This window comes from Sceloporus occidentalis, unplaced genomic scaffold (genome assembly GCF_023333645.1).
Source record: "Sceloporus occidentalis isolate IW3139 unplaced genomic scaffold, rSceOcc1.0.p SCAF_4, whole genome shotgun sequence".
Classification (NCBI taxonomy): domain Eukaryota; kingdom Metazoa; phylum Chordata; class Lepidosauria; order Squamata; family Phrynosomatidae; genus Sceloporus; species Sceloporus occidentalis.
This window is the reverse complement of record NW_028316984.1, coordinates 174,399,470-174,417,854: the sequence shown is the minus strand read 5'-3', so window position 1 is coordinate 174,417,854 and position 18,385 is coordinate 174,399,470. Positions and strand designations below refer to the sequence as shown.

The 18,385-nt window shown below is 38.6% G+C and overlaps 1 protein-coding gene across 3 annotated transcripts in view; it reads left to right on the top strand.

Moving 5' to 3' along the window:
• FOXN3 (forkhead box N3) overlaps positions 1-18,385 on the top strand; it is a 170,432-nt gene that overhangs the window by 122,303 nt on the left and 29,744 nt on the right. The window contains exon 5 of one of the 3 annotated variants that reach the window (XM_089522373.1): positions 11,687-11,749. The exons of 1 other annotated variant lie outside the window; for it this stretch is intronic. In XM_089522373.1, the coding sequence (XP_089378499.1) occupies positions 11,687-11,749 (63 nt within the window). Of the gene's footprint in view, positions 1-11,686; positions 11,753-18,385 lie in introns of all 3 variants that reach the window. One more of the 3 variants, XM_089522372.1, reaches the window with a different exon arrangement.

Below are 18,385 nucleotides of genomic sequence, written 5' to 3'. Positions count from 1 at the left end.
AGAAGTTTTCCAGTTATGTTCTAATGAATGGCACTTGTCTTTTCTCATTTAGTTTACTTTAGGCAATTTTTGAAGTTTGCATTTTGAAAGGGTAACCAGATAGGCTGCTCTGTAGTGTGGAGATCTTCTGGGAGGTACATTTCCTTTTGCCTGAAGAATATAAGCATGAAGAAAGGTGGCATTAGAAGTGTAAAGTTAATGCATTTGATTCTTTCTATTGTGTGTTAAATACAGTATTTGGATTGGATCTAGTAAACAAACTTGCTCTTATTTTCTGCTTTGCCTCAGTCATACATGAATCAAAAGGGTAAAGGGCATTTTAAACTAGCTCATTTGCCTTCTGTTGTCTGAAAAGGGAATTTGCGATTTGTGGTATGTGGGTTTTTTTTATAGTACTTGATTATTTTTACACCTTTAAAAAGAGTAATTCTTTCCTCCAAACTTTTACTTGAATCCCCAGAGGCATTACTGATATTTCTTTCAACCACTGTAAATGCTGGAGATGTCCAGCTGGGAAATTAAAACCTGTGCTGGAGAACTTCAGAAGGGAAGAAGAAAGCTGCACTGAATTAAAAGTGCTTTTTGTTGCAGGCTTTCTAATAGGGCTTTATAAAAATCCCTATGAAAAATTTACCAGCCCTAGTGAATGATCTCGTAAAGTGGAAGCCAATTCAGTGCATGCAACTTGGTATGTCAGTAGAATCTGTAAGATGGCTGCTATCCAAAAATAAGGTGCAAATTCTGTATCAAATTTTGTTGCAATCCCATCTTACTGGTGGGATGTTTTAATCAGTTTTATAGTTATTAACAATTCAGAATAAAACTTCAGTTAGAAATACACTGAGCTTGCAAAAAAAAAAAAAAAGCCTTGTTCAAACAACTTTTTGGAGATAGGGTATCTACAGTGACTAAATGTTAGCAAAACCAGTCCAGGATCCTATTTGACTTAATGCTGGTGTTACAGGTCAGCGCCTGTTCTCCCCTCCCTCCCAATTAATCTCCCTTAAAGGGTTTTAGAAAAGAAAAGAAAATGCATCCAAGTACCATCCCTATGGAGAACACTCAACAGCCCTTCTCCCAAGAAATATGTGAATGCATATGGTCCTTGGCTCCTATCTCCAAGCTTCAAGTAGGGATGCACAGTGGAAGAGGAGGCTTCTCAAGTGTTGCAGTGGAAATTGGGCTTTGATTTCTCTTTGTACTACTTCTAATGACTTTGTGTTTCATGCTAGTAGTGTTTGTTACAACGGTAGGGTTGCCATACTCCTCTTCTTAAAATTCGAGCACCTAATTTGCATGTTATGAAAATATTCTAATTATGCAAACCACTCTAATGTACATTCTAATTATGCAAATTCAGCATATTAATGGTTTTATTTTTTTCTTCCACTATGTTTAACCTTCTTACCATTTTAAAAGCTAGAACTGGTCTCACAGAAACAGTACAGACTAATGTTTAAAATGCTCCACTTGGAACAGAGAGATTCAAATCCCTCAGGTGAACCTATCATAGGGTTTTCTTGGTAAATTTCTTCGGGGGGGGGGGGTGCCATTACCATCCTCTGAGACTATCCTAAATAGGTCTGCTCAGATGCAAAATGTATTGGGTTAATTCGTTCATTCTGGAAGGAGGCAGACAGTGTGATAAAACAGGTGACAGACCAGATCCTGAAGCATCCCCCCCCCCCCAATCTTGTCTCTACACCCTTCTCCTTAAGAGTTAACTATATTCAGGATTCCCCCCCCCCCCCCGGCCATCTTTAGCCCTTGAATACTTCCCATCAACCCTTTTCCCTATCCCTGGTTGCTATTTCTCATCCAAAATCCCATAGATTAAACCATCTGAATTGGAGACAATACAATATATTTACTTATACTGTGCAGAGAAGTGGATATTTCACACTTACACCTCTTTGGGGCCTGAATTGGCCTAGGGTGGGCCCAAACCATTGTGAAAATGCCCTCCCTCCTTTTGAGACCATATTGCAAACATTTTGTTTGAATGTTGGCAGGGGGTCCAGGGGAGTTCCGCACATAGTTGAAATGCCTTTTACACTATCTAGAGGGTTTGGGAGTCATTTTGGAGCAAAAAAAGATTTAAAAAGAACCAGGGTGCTCTGGGGCCCACAAAAATGGCTACACTTTGCCCACCCCAGCTCTAAGTAAGTTGGAAATGTCTTGAATGCATGCAGCACAGCAATAACTCATTAATATATGCAGTGCACTGTGAAGTCGTTGTCTTTGTTCATACAAAGCTCCTCTAATGGATTGGAATTTATCAATATAATTTAGTTCAGCAGTTTCTCTTTCTAGTCTTCCTTTGCATTACAATCTGTAAAGCATTTACTATATGTCCAGGAAGGTTGAAATGTTCTGCAACTGGTTTTGGGGTACTGCCATTTCTAATCTCAGCTGGAGACTGTAGATGACCATTGGTAGTGCTCTGTCATTTTGTGTTTTTGGTCTGTCGTGTAGTAAATGGTTTGTGGGTATTAATCTTGCCTTGTCAATTTATTTTCTCCCCAAAACAAAAGTGTTTCTGCAGAGCTCCCATCTGTTCAAACAGACAATGCAAAAAAGAGCTTCCTGGCAGCGGGGGTGGTTTTGGGGGGATCCTTTCCATCCTTACGTGTTGATCACCCAACCAGCAAAATTCCCTGCTGTCTCCCAGCGCCCTGCAAATTCTGTTTTTTTTTTTTTTTGGGGGGGGGGGTGATAATTATTTGAAAAGAGGAAGGAACAGGTAGCAGATGGCAAGTATGACAGTGTCATTTGAAGCCAGAGTTCATGGGCCATGGATGTCTGGCTGCAAAAGACAGCTAGCTCACTGGGGAGCTCCCTTGTGGCTGTCCAGACTCAGAGCTTATTGGCAACCAGAAATGAAGGAATTGATGAGGCTGTAATCTCTGATAGACACTTGATACCCAGAGTTCCTAAGAACCCCAGCTTCTTGAGAATAAGGAATTCCTTTTTGACACAGCTTACTCAGTCAGTTCTGCCTGTTTTCTCCTGCTAATGGGAGTGGCTAACAAACTACAGTACGACTTATCTCTGAAACAAGAGCCATATTCTGATCTATGCCTCTGGCTTGTTTAGTAATAGACAAACTAGGGTCCTCACTTGAGATATCACAATAATAAACTCACTATTTGCGTAGCTGTTCCTGCACTTGTATGACAAGCCAAGCTGTAGCCATCAAGCAGTATGCATCAACAATTTGCCTCATCTTGGAAAACCAAGGATCTGGAGGAGCTTGGCTGATTGTGATATGTGAACCAATCTTGGCAAACCTTTAGATTTAGGGAATATCCTAACTTTGGGAAACATCATAGTTAGAGACTCTTTTCTTGAACTCTTCTCTAGGTTGCTACAGGTCTCTTGCACATACAGATCTTGGAGCAACAGAGATTTACTGTCCTGCTGACCCAAATACAGAGTGATGCACTGTTTAGTCATTGTTGGAATAATAGGCTAGATATAACCATATTGTACGTTACATGGGTAGAAATAGTAGAGATTATTACAAAAACCATAGCTTTTATTCCTGTTATTATGCACTCAGTTCTGTGTACATCTGCCACATTTTTAAACAATCTGCTCCTCCATAAAGATTTTATCCCCCAAACACTGCCATACTTACCAACAGTCCACTAAACCACCAGTGATCTTCTCTTATGTGATCATGTTCTCATTATTTTCGCTTTAGTTGGTATATCAGATAATTGAAGGGCTGGCTGATGTGGGTTAAACTGGAACAAACCTAATGCAGCAAAAACATAGACAGCATGAAAGAAGACAGACAATGGCTTCTGCAACTTATTAATTTTTTACATTCAGTGAAAAATGTTATTATTGCAGACAAAATGTAATTCAACAACTATTCTTCTATACAGATAACAGAATAACTGGAAGAAATATTTGTTATCAGTGCTACATATTATTTAATGATGAATTTTACAAATGTTCTGAAAGAACTAAAACTGGCTCATTTGAACCCAGAAATTGCCATTATAGAAAATATTAATGGTGCATTATGAGCAAGATATAAAAGCTATCATGTTTTCTAGCCAGTTGGCATTATGCTGTACACAACAGAAAACATATCATTTGTTCTTGTTAATGGCAACTGAAAAGCTTATTGTGCTTTGTTGTACCTAGATAGCCTTTGTCCTTCTGTCCGTTACATGTTAATATTTGCTTTTGTTTTTAGAGAGATCTTGTAGCACCTTTGAGACTAAGTGAAAGAAAGGTGGTTTTTTGGCTTTTGTTTGTTTTACAAATGGGCACTTTGCAATTATAACTAATATCCTTTAATGACTGAGCATATTGTTTAGTTTTTAATTTAAACTGTGGTGATATTGTCTGATTATGTTACTGGGAAAAGCTTAGTGAATATCAAAGCATTGCACATCTCAGGACCGCCTATGTTCATTTAAGCATTTTGTGACAAACTGTTGAGTTAGTTTATACATATTCATATTTATTATACATCCTGACTTCTGCCCATAGTTTAAATGTATGCAATTTAGATCACAACCCTGTCATGGAAACAAGTGCCATATACTGAATGATTCTGTATTGTTTGGATATGTTAAGTGGCAATAGTACTGACTTTGATGTTTCAAAGCTAAGTACATTGTGATACATATTCCTAGCTGATGCTCCTGATAGACGATTATGGAAGTATTGGCTTTCTGTATAGTGTGAGCATGAGCCTGTATTACAAGAGAACAACTGGGTAGGGATAACAGCAGCATGCATAGAGGGGATGGGACAATGGTTCTCATTCTTTCATGATACTATATGTTATTATTTCTTACAAATATATTTCAGATTTTTCTCCAGATGAAGGCATTGTACATGGCTCTGATCCTTACATTTTATTTTCATACCAACCCTCTGAAGTACCGTAGGTCGGGCTAGAAAAGAGTCATTCAGGATTACCCAATAATATAATGGCTAGTATTAAAACTCAGGGTCATCAAGTAAAATTGATTCTCTATAGAGGATTTCTTAAAACACTCAAAACATGGAAGTAGTGAATTACAAGTAACACAGGGCCCGTAAAGACAGGCCAAAATAAAGCTGCTTCGGGTCACTTTGGAGGGATGCTGTTTAAATGATGCATCTGTCCTAAGAGGCCAGAAGCTGCACCAAAGCCATGCTCTAGTCCTAAGGACTGGAGTATAGCTTTGGTGCAGCTTCTGGATTCCTAAGATGCGTGTGTCATTTAAACAGCATACTTCCAAAGTGACCCGAAGCAGCTTTATTTTGACCTGTCTGTTCAGCCCCATAGATACTAACAATGAACTACTTATAAGAATGAAATAAATTCCTGGTACAGTATAACAAGTAACATTTTGTAGGGACATGTGGGCATATTTACAATTTGGGTGGAATTTCCCAAATTTTATGTCATTTTGTTTTAAGCTCCCTCCAAAATATAACAAAAAAGTAGTAAGAAACTTCTAAAGGTTTGTGTCTTTAGCAGACAATTTCTTAGGGTGGAACTTTCAATTAGTTGTATATCAAATTACTTTTAAAATAGGAAGGTAATGCACAATTGATATAATCATTTTTTGTCATAGGTTGCAGTGATGACCATTGATGCTTTAGAATGGAATTTGATATATTTACAAAGAGCTAGTCAGTGTCTTGTCATTCATGATAGCTAGTCACTCTGAGAGACTTCTCTTCCATAAACTGTAGAACTCTTAATCACTTCCTGGGGCTGAGTGCTAAAAAGTAGAAGAGGCCATTTGGCTTTATACTGTGCTATGTGCTTCTCAGAAGCATCAATCTGTTCATTGTGGGGAATAAATATATTTTAGTTTGGTCCAGAAGTGCTGTTCTTGTCTTTAACCACATAGCCAGGGCTTCGTGGCTTGTGATTCTTGGATTTGTGATTCATGATTCCTGGCAAACTGAGATGGACTTGGGAAGGGATCTGGTTTCAAAGAAGTCAGCCTAGATTGTCGTTATGTACCAAGGTCATGCAACTTTGTGATTTCATATGTCTTTTTTCCAGACTTCCAGATGTATGTAACATTGGCCTCATAGAGAATTTAAAGGCATGCTCCCCATATGAACCTCTCATCAAAAGGGCTGGATTTCATCCAATGTGTTCAGCATCTATACTTCAAATTCACTTCGTAGTCCTAAGGGAAATTGAGGCATCTTATGTTTTGGTTCAGTGAGGGTATATTTGTCTCTAAGTTGTGAAATGTGTTTTCCATCAACATTGGAACATTTGGGAAGCATTTTAAAATACTTCCAAACAGATTGCTCTTTTGAAAAGAGAAATGTGGAATAGTGTTGTTGCTGTGTTTTTTTTCAAACAAACATAATGATAAAATATGGTGTGAGATTGTTATTTTCTGCTTCATTTGGCAATTTAAAAAAATAGTCCCTTGGTGTTTATGTAAAGAGTGCAGATTAATAATTTTGACTGGGGAAGAAAGTGCATTCACATAATTTTGAAATCCCAAGAATATTTTTAATATTCTTGCAGACAGAAGTGCATTAAGCATAACTTAACAGGTGACATGTTTTCTATTCTGTATTTCAGTTTTAAACACACACGTACATACATCATTTCTTTTTGTAATTGAAGCTGCTTCAATGATAGTTCTGCCACAGAGAACGCCATAGTTCTGTGACTGTAGTTTTCATTGGGCGTGTTATTTCTGAACTCCCAAGGGAAAATGTGCACATAATATATCCCAGATTATGGTACTCACACAGAAGAGGAAGGAACAGGTAAACGTAACTGTCTTCCATACTACACGGTTACAGCTCTTTGATACCATTTTAACTATTATGGCTCCATTTTATGGAATCCTAGGATTTGTAGTTTCATAAAGAATTTTGAATTATCTATCAGAGAGTCCTAGTAGCGTACCATGCTTCAAATCTCCAGATTGTGTAGGATACTCATGGCAGTTAAAGTGATAACAAAGTAGTATGACTGTATAATATAAAGGATACTTTAGATGAACCCTGAGATTTGCAAAACAACAACAACAATCTTGAACAGCCTCATAAGTAATAATCTGTAGGGAAAATATTGAGTGATTGAGTTGAGTTAGATGACATGTTTGAAAAGGAAGAATGGAGGAAGAGAAAATATAGCTTTATTACCTTGATAGGTTATTCCCTGATTCATACTGAAAAACTAATCTGTTTTTAATATAGCTCCCTCTTATCCCCTCTTCCTGCTGTGTCCTCCTCCTTCACACAAAGGAACTGTGTGTAATATTATAAAAGAAACTGCCTGAGAACGTGAGCTTGGATCATTTAAGCCTAGTGAGATTTGGCCAATTGCATTGGCTGTTTTGCTGCTGTGTGGGTGCAATAGCAAAAAGGCACTAGTGAGAGTTTCATACTTCATACCACTATTTTGTAGACCTAGCCATTTACTTTTCCTGCATCAGAGAATGGGTTGTACCCAGTGGTGGCTTTTCCATAGGAAGAAATACTTCTGCTCACACAATGTCATTGCATCTTTTTTGGTGGGAGGGAGGAGGAGATGTTTTTGAGCAGGCCCCAGTGCTCAGTAACAGCCTTTCAAGTGGCCTTTAAGTGATGAGGAGTAAAGGAGCATTGCCCAGTAAGGCAAAGTCACCTGTGAATGCAACCCAAGGACAGTCACTTTACCAAAATAAAAGAGAGAACACAACACTTCATAGAAAACTTCATCAAGACGTTCTTGTTATATCATACAGGAACATTTAACAAGTTTTAGATCAGTTGGGTTGGTATGACTGAAACTCAAAGCATTTGTCCTGTGTCACATTACTTTTGTTCAAAATACTTGGTGTTTTGTCCTCTGACTACAGGGAATCAGCAGCATTCCTTGTTTGCTGTGAGCCTCCAAATTGTAATAGAGCTAAAATTCCTCAGAAGAGCACAACAGTTTTTCTTCCAAATAGTATCCAGAAGGTGAAATGTTGACACAGTATGAATGTACAAAGAACAATTTTTCTTCTCTAATCTTCACTATTTCCCATTGGTTGTGCTCATCTCTGGAGCACAGTGTCCCACTATTCTAATAATCTCTTGATTTCTATTTTCAAGAAGCATCTCAAGAACTATATTGTCCTTGGACTCTTCTTGTACTATTCTTTTGCAATAGGAGGTGATGACTCTGATATAGCAAATATGCAGAAGCATATTCATAAAAGATAGCAGATCATATCTTGATTTAAAACATACGTGTAACTGCTGCTTTGTCTCTGTTTCATTCCTCGTGTAGAAGTTACACTACTATCTCTTTATATCCACATACTCCAACTTCGTTTAGCTGTTCCTACTGTTCTCTTGATAGAGGTGATCTTTGAGAACTAATGTTACACGCTGAATCCATTGTAGCCTTCTCAAATGTTCTTTTCTAATGAACCTTAGACCCTTTTTTCTTGACATTCCAATTGATTTGGGAGGAAACAGAAGATTAATATGCAGAATTATAGAAAATCCTATATGCTGGGCATAAGGTCAATAAAAATTGCCTTACCTTCTAAAACAGGAGGCAGGGTGAGGATGAGTGTATGGTGTAGCTGGAATTATTCTTATTGGTGATCCTGTGTTTGTGTGTTTTCATTTTGTTTTGATAGTTAAGAGTTCTAGAGCCAGTATGGTGTAGTGCTTTGAGTGTTGCACTAGGATTCTAGGAGACCAGAGTTTGAATTGCTACAAGGTCATGGAAACTCACTAGGGGACCTTGGGCAAATCACACTCTCAGCCTCAGAGGATGACAATGGCAATCCCCCTCTGAACAAATCTTGCCAAGAAAACCCTGTGATGGGTTTTCCCTATGGTCACCATAAGTCAGAAGCAACCTTAAGGTACATAATAACAGCCAGTGAGACCTGAAATAAAAGGTTACAGTATACTCAGCGGCTGTTCAAAGTTTCAGCCACCCATGGCTTACTGAGCTGGTAGAGACTCGGGCAAAACCTATTCACTCAATCCCCCACCTGACCCCCCCCCCCCCAAATTTTTATTTTTATTTTTTTGGTCATCTGACACTATTTCTGCCACAAAAGAATTGTTATAGTTCTACAAACCTTGGGATGTCCCCAACCATGTGATAACTTCCTCTTCTTTCCCAGTGGCTCAAGTTTGGCTCCATTTTTGTTGACATGGAATCACTGAGTTTGTTTAAAAGGGATGTAAAAACATCTTCCATAAAGGAAGATAATATGGGCATCAGAGAAAGACATCTGTAAAAGGTAAAGGAAGCTGTGTGAGAGACAGAGAGATAGACAAAATAGCCATTATGATCTCTTACACTGTGTGCAGCCTATATTTATGAACAGATTGTTAGGCTTTATACACCATTATATTATTATCCTTGAAATTGAATTGCATTTATAACAAATACAAAATATGTATTTTTAACACTAAAATGTAATTTTCTAACATAATACCAAAATAAAGTGGCAAGAAGCTATTAGCAGCAAATTGAATTTTGTGGTATGTAATTTAGTATAAATAGTGACAAGTATTTTTCTCCATCTCGTTCCCCCCGCCAAAAAAAAGAGCCCATTAGTCATTCAGTTTAGGAGCACAGAGGCTGCAGTTAGCAAGGGTGTGCATTTTTATGTCTGCTTCAATTGCACACTTCATTTATTTGAACATGGCATAGGCGGCTTTCTCTGTCACGCAGCACCGCTACACGATTAGCAAGTTTCGCCCTAGGGCAGCTGGGACGCTTTGCTGGGGCAGATGTTCTTTTCAGCTTATTCACTGGCCGTTCTTGGTTGTTTACTGTTGTCATGACTACCTCTATTTCCATAGCAGCCATGCAGCCCCTTCTCAAAGACAAGTAAATATAGTTATAAAAGGATCATATTTTGCTCTGTGTCCCTTACTTGCCATCTGTCAACCAACTGTGTGTGATGGATTCAGAAACCGATTAAGGATAATGGCAGACAAGCGATGATCCAATGCAAATGGCTATGGTGCCTTCCCAGGATTTCCCTCCTCTTTTTCTTTCTCTCTCCTTCACTGTCCCCCTTTCTCTCTCTCTCTCTCTCCCTCTCTCTCTCTCTCTCTCTCTCTCTCTACACATACTCCCTATGCAAGTGCACTTTTTGAATTCTTGTTGACACCAGGGGTAGGTTGAGAATGGAGATGTCCCAATGTCATATTTGTGTCTACAGTTACTTACACTATCTAGTTTATTAGGGTTCATACACTTTCTCCAGTTTTGTTATGTGATCTTAGGAGTATAACTCAAGAGCATGATCCATCCCTCCCTACCCCAGAAATAGATCTTGCATGCTGAGGGTGTGCCTCTATAGATCTCTTTGCCATTTGTACCTGGGACCTGCACTTAGTCCTAGCACTTGGTAGATTCAGAAGGCAAGCAGGGAGCAAATCTTTGGTGTCATGAAAATATAGCAAATTGCTAGTTATTATTTATTTAATAGTCCATCTTTTCCCTGATGTGAAACCCCGTTAATTACTGTTTTATTTTTGCTGCTAGGAAGCAGGAAGGCATGCTTGTGGGATTTTGGGAGCAATGGGGACTTACTTGCCCAGTAACTTGGCTGGTCATGGGTATGATGGCACTTTGTGGGTGTGAGAAGTGCCATTTGCAGCAGCAAAATATCTTGGGCCAGCATTGCAAAAAAAGGTTAATCACGGGTATTATCAAAGATAAGTAAATGTATAGTTTTAAAAGATTCATATTTTACCCTGCACCCCTTACTTGCCTGAACTGTGTATGATGGATTAACCCACAGCTGGTCATGACTATGATGCCTCTTCATTTACATGGGTGGCAACATACTCATGACCAGCCGTGGATTAATCCATCATACATCTGAGCAACATTTACTGCTTGATCTGGGGCAGTAAAATGTCTTGGGACAGCTTTGCATACATCCATGCAAAAAGGAGACAACACATGCAGCCCTCTTGATCCCTTTAATTATTTATTGTTATTTATTAAATTTATATCCTTCTTACCCCCCCCAAAAAAAAAAAATAGGTAATGGTCTAGTGAACCATTGGAACACATGCAAACACAAGGAAGAGGAAATAGGGTTCATCTGAACTCTTCCAAACCCTTTGCAAGTAGACAGTGCAAATTCAGGGAAATGGATCATTGCCAAGCCTGTGTTGTTCACAAAATCATTGGCTGCAAACATGAGACAGAGAAAGCATACCCCCAAAATATGGAAGAAATAGAATGTCTTGTGGCTGTCAAAGATTTAACAGATTCACTCCCTAAGGTGTAATTGTGTGTTTTACACAGGGGTAGTGCACTTTTTGCAGAGGTGCACAGCTGTGCCAAGGAAAGCTGAGGAATCCATTGGGGGCCAGCAGGACAGCTTTTCTCTTTGGACAAGTAGTAACCTCTCTGCTTCCCCTCCCCACCACCATTTCTGCAACTGCAGTCATTTTATTCCTGTTATCCCCAGCATTATACCAGCCCACAGAATCTCAGCCATCATTACAACAGGAATCAACAATGAAAGGAGGAAGAATGGTGACAGACTGGAGTGTAGGCTGCTTACCTGTAGTCTTGGGACCATGTTTAAACTTTGATACAAGGACATTTTTCTTTTTCTAGCTATATTTTTGGTTGATTTACCAAGAATCCGTTCATTCTGTGAACTAGTGGGGGTGGGAATTGGCCCATTTGTAAATTAATATATTTATTGGTTGATTTTTCCAGATCCTGACATTGATGCTGCCACTGCCATGATGCTTTTGAATACTCCCCCTGAGATACAAGCAGGTTGTGAGTAGATATTTCTATAGCCTATAGCACCATAGATATGTAAGCCTAACCTTCTATTTCATTAGCCCACAGCCTATTAGGTTTAAAAATAAAAACAGTTCTGATGGAGAAAAAAGATTTTCCATTAGATACTTGTTAATTTTTCTAGTTAGTATAATTTTTGGTGGTTGTCCCTGTATCTTAAATTGTATGAGCAGTGAATAACAATAATTGTATATATCTAATTTACATTGGTACTAGTATATTTTAGATATATACAACTGTACTTCCTTTAATAACAGACTAATATGTATTTTTCTTCAGTAAGCAGGTAAGTTTATATCCAGGGCCACCATCAAAAATAGGTTTTTTCTTTTGGTTTCTTTTCCCCCCCTCAAGTGTGCCTGATTACCAGATTCCTTCAAGAACTAGACATAAGAAGAAAAGAAGAATTAAAAATTATATCTAATTTTACACTGAATATTAAGCTTGCATGATTAAATTAGATCTATTCTGGGGGGGAAATCAGAAAGAGGGATTTAACAAAGGATCACTCAAGCAGACATTTTCATAACAGGAGAAACTGCATTTTCTTAGACCAGTTATTTTTTTTCTTCTTTTGCAGAATATGTTTATGTATTAAGAGTGATTTTCACCACTCTAGTACATAAAATTCACATATCTAATTCTTTAAGAATTTGTGACAGCTCACCCAGTAAATTCTGCATGCAGGTAGACCCAACTGTCCCTTGGTATACTTGATCAGTGATGCAGGGGAAATACTTTTATAAATAAAGGGTTTTCTGTTTGTCACTTGGCTCATTCACACATTACACTAGCCTGTACATGTACATGTGCTTAGGAAAAGCTGTGACTTTTGCACCATGCAAAACCAGGCTTTAGATGCCCCCTTCTTCAAACAAAATAAATCCCAGGATGACCCCAAGGTTATATTTCTATAGAAGGAATACCTCCTTGACTGCTCTTGGCCAGCCACTCTGTTTTTCAAAAACTGATTTTGCTGTGTATAAAAGTGGCTTGTGAAATTCACATTAACTATATCAACAGTTCTAACTCTCTCCCTTCCACTGAGTAAAGGTGGCATTCTTCCTTTGCCAATGCTCCACTGAGAACTAGACAGCAACTACCTAGTAATTGGCCACAGCAATGCTCAGTGGCATTCTGGCGACTTAAGATGATGGCCTGCTGGCACTCATTAAGAAGTGTGCCACTTCTCCTGCTCATTCTCTTTGGTTATCTGATTTATCCAGCCATCCACAGAAACAAATACTGTAGGTGGGAATCATCCAATGTGGGGAAGGGGCTCCACCAGAGATGACCATGTCAAAGGGTTGCTCAAACCTGGCCCTCCACCTTCTACTAGGAATATTCTTTAATTTTATTCTTAGTTGTATGCCTTTCTTTTATACTAGAACATCAAAAATCACTTGGGAGCCAGTGATTCTGAAACAATCACTGGGTTTTAATTTCCTCATTAACTAAGCTTAGGCAGGAGAACAAAGTGGCTGGGATCCTGTTATGCTGATGTAAAAATCAGCTTTCGAATTTATTTTATTTTCCCTCTTTAAATCCAACCCCTCACCATATTCCAGGTCTGTTCAAGGGATCCCCTGACTGTTAGGAGGATAGGCCACATGCAGAATTTTGCATGGGAATGTTAGGCTTAAAGCTATTGCCTGCAAAATGAGAACTTGTCTTACTTAGCTAGAAGTTCTTATGCTGTGCTTTGATTTTTAAAAGTACCTTTCCAAAGTAACAAATAATGACAATTACTAAAACAAGGGTTACATTTAGTGTTGACCTTATCAACTCAGGTAAGTGGCACCTCAGACAATATGAGCATCAGTAACAAAACTGATTTTAAAAATTAGATAAAACAGCCAATAAAATAGTGTTTACATAGTCTTTTGTAGTAAACATCATACCTGACTTGGCTGTAAGAAACTCAAGAAAAAGAAGAAACATTATATAGTGAAAACAGTTTTTAATTTGAATAAAACGGTTGTATATTTGTTCAGCCATAGAATATTCTGGAAAAATAACTTCTGTGTGTGTGGAGGAGGAGGAAGTGTAAGTGTGTTTTAAAAAGGAAAACACTGGAAATAAAGCACTACCAAGAAAGAGAAAGAATTGGCAAAGTCGCTGTATTTATTAAAATACCCTAGGCCCTGAGGAAAATAGATAGTTCTTCATCAGGAGAAAACTTCCAGAGAGTTTATGTAGTCTGAAAACAGCTGAGAAGTGGAAGTTTGTGAAAGAATGTCTTGACAGATATAAACCAAATTTGTGTAAGGAAAAACTGGTTAGTCTTGGGGTAGAAAACCACAATTGAAAATGCGGCAATTGGAGTATATGTGTGCAGTTTGGGGCAGACTCCCATGCATGTATCTACTACTAATGCTCTAATTGTTCTGCAGTGTCATATACAAGATAGCTATCTCATTTTGAAACACTGGTATACACTTCACTGGAGCTTGTCAAAAAGACTGCATTCAAAACACTGCATGACATGAACAAAATTCTTTTTTATTTTATTTTAAACTACAATGCGCCCGCATCATATGCAGGCGTGCCATACACAGCTTCCAGCTTATGCTGGAAGCCGTGCCGGAGACTTCTCCCACGCCCCGGAAGAAGCAATGGGGCATGGTGCTCCAGGCGCACACCACAGAAACAAGCCTGTTAGTTCTAATGGGGCTTCAGTTTATGCATTTTTTCGCTTATGCGGCGGGGTCTGGAATGGATCCCCCGTGTAAGGGAAGGGCTAACTGTACTATGAATGTAAAACAGATACATTTCTTTATAATGCAGGCCTTTTTTCCAATTATGTTTTTTAATCAAAATGCAGTATGATGTTTCTTTGAAAGCTCTAAAAAGAAGAAACACACAACTATTTGACTAAGGTAGTGTAATATCTTAGTAAGAATCAGCAGGCACCATCTCCATCAGATTCATCTATCCCTAGTGCATTTGAAATGCTTACATGGATCTCATTGTGGTAGTGCTCACTGAATCCACACATGTCACAGTAGAGCAGACTTGCATCCTACATTTTCCACAGTCACATCTCTTGTTCAATCAGCATTTGGTCAGGAGCAGAGTGGATTGCAGAGCTGGGGGCACATATGTGTGCACACGACTTATGGTATACGCAGTGGATACAGGCAGACCAGTAGTAAGGTAAACTGGGTTTATTGAAGGGTTTGGTACTTTGGGGGGAGGGAATCTTGCAGGGATGATTACCTTTTCTGATGTTCCGCAATTTATTGCCTCCATATGATTTGGGTTCCCACAGCTTCTTTCTTGGTTTTACTACAGTCATTGGTTATTATTGGCAAGGGGTGCCATGCTTTGCAGTGTTTTCTGTATGGATTGTTTGCCACCTCATAGAGAATACTCCTCTGGCAGTGAAGGTGAATGGTTTGGGACAGCTGAAAGCTTACTGTGGAATGAATGTTCCCAGTACCTCTTCTTTTTCCCTACACACATAAACTGTTTTTGACATGGGTCACCATATGTGACCAGCGTGGCATAGTGGTGTGAGTGTTGGACAACCCTGGAGGCCAGGGTTCAATTCCCAGCTCAGCCATGAAACTCACTAGATGATTGTGAGCAACTCACATACTCTTAGCCTCAAGGGATGGCAATGGCAAACCTCCTCTGAACAAATAAAATAGCTTATTCTGTGCCACCAATGTACTGTAAGTGAAAAATATAATAAAAGAATGTTTGTAGACAGGTATATATTCTTCTGGGGGGGGGGAATGATGGGTGTTTTTTTTCCTTCTATTATAGTAGGCCTCAGTTCCTTTGATAGAATGATTTGTAAGATGTGAAATTTTGAGAACCACTATCCTTGAAGAAACTGTCTTTGCGGGGTTTGTGTGTATGATTTATGAGGTCCAAAGCTTTGATGCCCACACTCAGTTCAAAGAGAACTTGGCACAGTCACATGTCTCTAATGTTAGTTTAATATGAATTGCAAGCTCTGGAATGACAAAATAAAATACTACCAAGTATTTTCTAAATACACATAGCATATTCCTTTAATTTTTTTTAAGTCAAGAACATGAAGCCACCAAACACTGATGTAACTTGCCCACATGATGCTTAATGGTAATAGAGGGACCTTCAAGTTGCCTGTTGACTTAACAAAACCACATGAATTTCATGGGGTTTTCTTAGAAAAGGAATAATCAGAGGTGGTTTTTACAGTTCCTTCTTCAGAAATATAACCTGCAGTGCCTGGTATCTGTTTGCAGTCACCCATTCAAGGGCTGACTCTTCTTAGTGTCCAGGATCAGACAGGAACTGGCCCTGTCACTGATCACCAAATTTCTTTGACACTGGGACACCAAGAGAAGGACCTTGGATGAAGGAATCATTCATATAATCCTAAACCATTATGACTTTGAGTTGTAACACAAAAGAAATAGGAAGCACCACTGCCAGCAAATATGGGAACCATTCTTGCTCCACCACTATCTGGTGATGATTCTTTTGATTTACTAAGATGCTGCCAGTTCTTTAACACCTAGCTTAAACAGTTGCTGTTACGTCTTGTAACAACCACATCGGTGACAATTCTTGTGGATTTCTTTCCAACTAGTCACCAAAGATTATTGTTGTTGTGAAACTTCAAGTCATTTCCAGCTTATGATGACCCTGAAATTACCTTATGGGATTTTCTTGGCAAAATTTGTTCAGAGGGGGTTTGTCTTTCCTTCCTCTGAGGCTAAGAGTGTGTGACTTTCCCAAGGTTACCCAGTGGTTTTCCATGGTTGAATAGGGATTCCAACCCTGGTCTCCAGAGTCCTAGTCTAACACCCAAACCAACACACCACACTGACTCTCCATCACCAAAGATAGCAACAACACTTGTACACTGCAGACACCATTGTGCCTGACTTTATCATTAACTTAATTTCAAATACAGGGATCCTAAAAAGTTTCTGTGTATGTAAATAAAATTATTTAACAGAAGATAATAAAACTATTCACAATTACTTGTTGTTTAAACATGTGTGGTCACAATATAATACATTGGGTTAGTTGTTATTTTAATTAGCATTCCTCAAACGCAGCTCACAGATTGCACTCTCTGTTCTAATCAACTGACCCTTGACCTGATTGCTATCCCTGCTGTAACTATGCTTTCTAATTCTAACTGGCTCTAACTGATTCACATACTTGCATTGTCAAAAGCACATCCAAACTTTCAGCCAACTACTAATCACCTTCAGCATTCCATACTCTCACACTTTTCCACAGACCACTTACCTTAATATTTTGTGTGTGTGTGTGTGTGTGTGTGTGTGTGTAATAGTTAACGATACACTACTTTATTTCCACTAATATACATTCAGTAACCTTCGTATGAGAGCCAGTATGGTGCCAGTGGTTTGAGCATTGGACTATAACTCCAGAAACCAGGTGACCTTGAGCAAGTCACACTCTCTCAGCTTCAGGGGAAGGCAAAGGCAAAACCACTCTGAACAAATCTTACCAGGAAGTCAGAAATGACTTGAAGGTATACGACACCACAAACATATTTTACAGTTGTCCACAACATCACAGAAGCCAATGGAGCTGTTTCATGATAGGTTTCATGATACCAGTTCAAACAAAGGTATAGAGCAAGAAAGAAAGTACACTATTCCTTGATCCTTCTAATGATCTTCAAAGAAGGTTTGCATATGCAGGGCTTTTGCACTGTCCTTCAGCAAATGTTTCAAAGGTCAGATAAATAAACCCCTTCTGAGTATATGTGATAATCGCCGGATAAAAAGTTTAGTCAAATAATGAATTTTAAAAAACACTAAACATTCATACATTTTGTTTATGAAATTTGTGTAACTACACAGACAAACTCTCAAGGCCATGTCCACATAAAGAAAAATATATTATCTAATACAAACATAAGTCAACAACAAAAATTATTTAAACATAAGAACTGTTTAAACACTATAACTGAAGCTCTACAAGTTTTCATCCATAAAAATCACTTAAAACAGCTGTGGTCACCTTCATACCACAACTGAGAACGAACACTACAAAACTAATTTCCCATAATAGCAATTCTGTTTCTTGTGTCAACAATCCTGGGAGAATAAGTGCATATTTGTCTGGTGCCAAAAAGATAACAGTGTCACCACCAGGCAAACTTCCTTGAGGAAAGTGTTCCATAGATACAGAGCTATGGAATTAAAATAGATCCACTTGACACAGATGCACTGCAGCATTTTTAACCATCTTTTTTATACATGGCAGATATAGAATAATGTGCTGAAAGGGAGTGGGTAAACCCTCTGGATATTGGTAGATTGTAACTTCTACAAGTCCTAGCTCCCATAGGCAGGAGTGAAGGAAGGATCATGAGAGTCGCAATCCAGCAACATTTGGAGAGCCACATATTCTCCATCCCTATGCCAAATGGCATAGTTATAGTTATCTTTATAACCAGATTTTTATCTTGGGTTGATGATAGGTAGTATAGTTCTTTATCAACTGTTACTGAAAACATGCCAAGCGTGCAATTCTGGCACTGGCACTTGTACAAAGGACTTTTTCAACCAGTATAAGTCTTTATCAACCAGTATAGGTTTTATTTTAAAATAAAAATAGAGGGGCTAA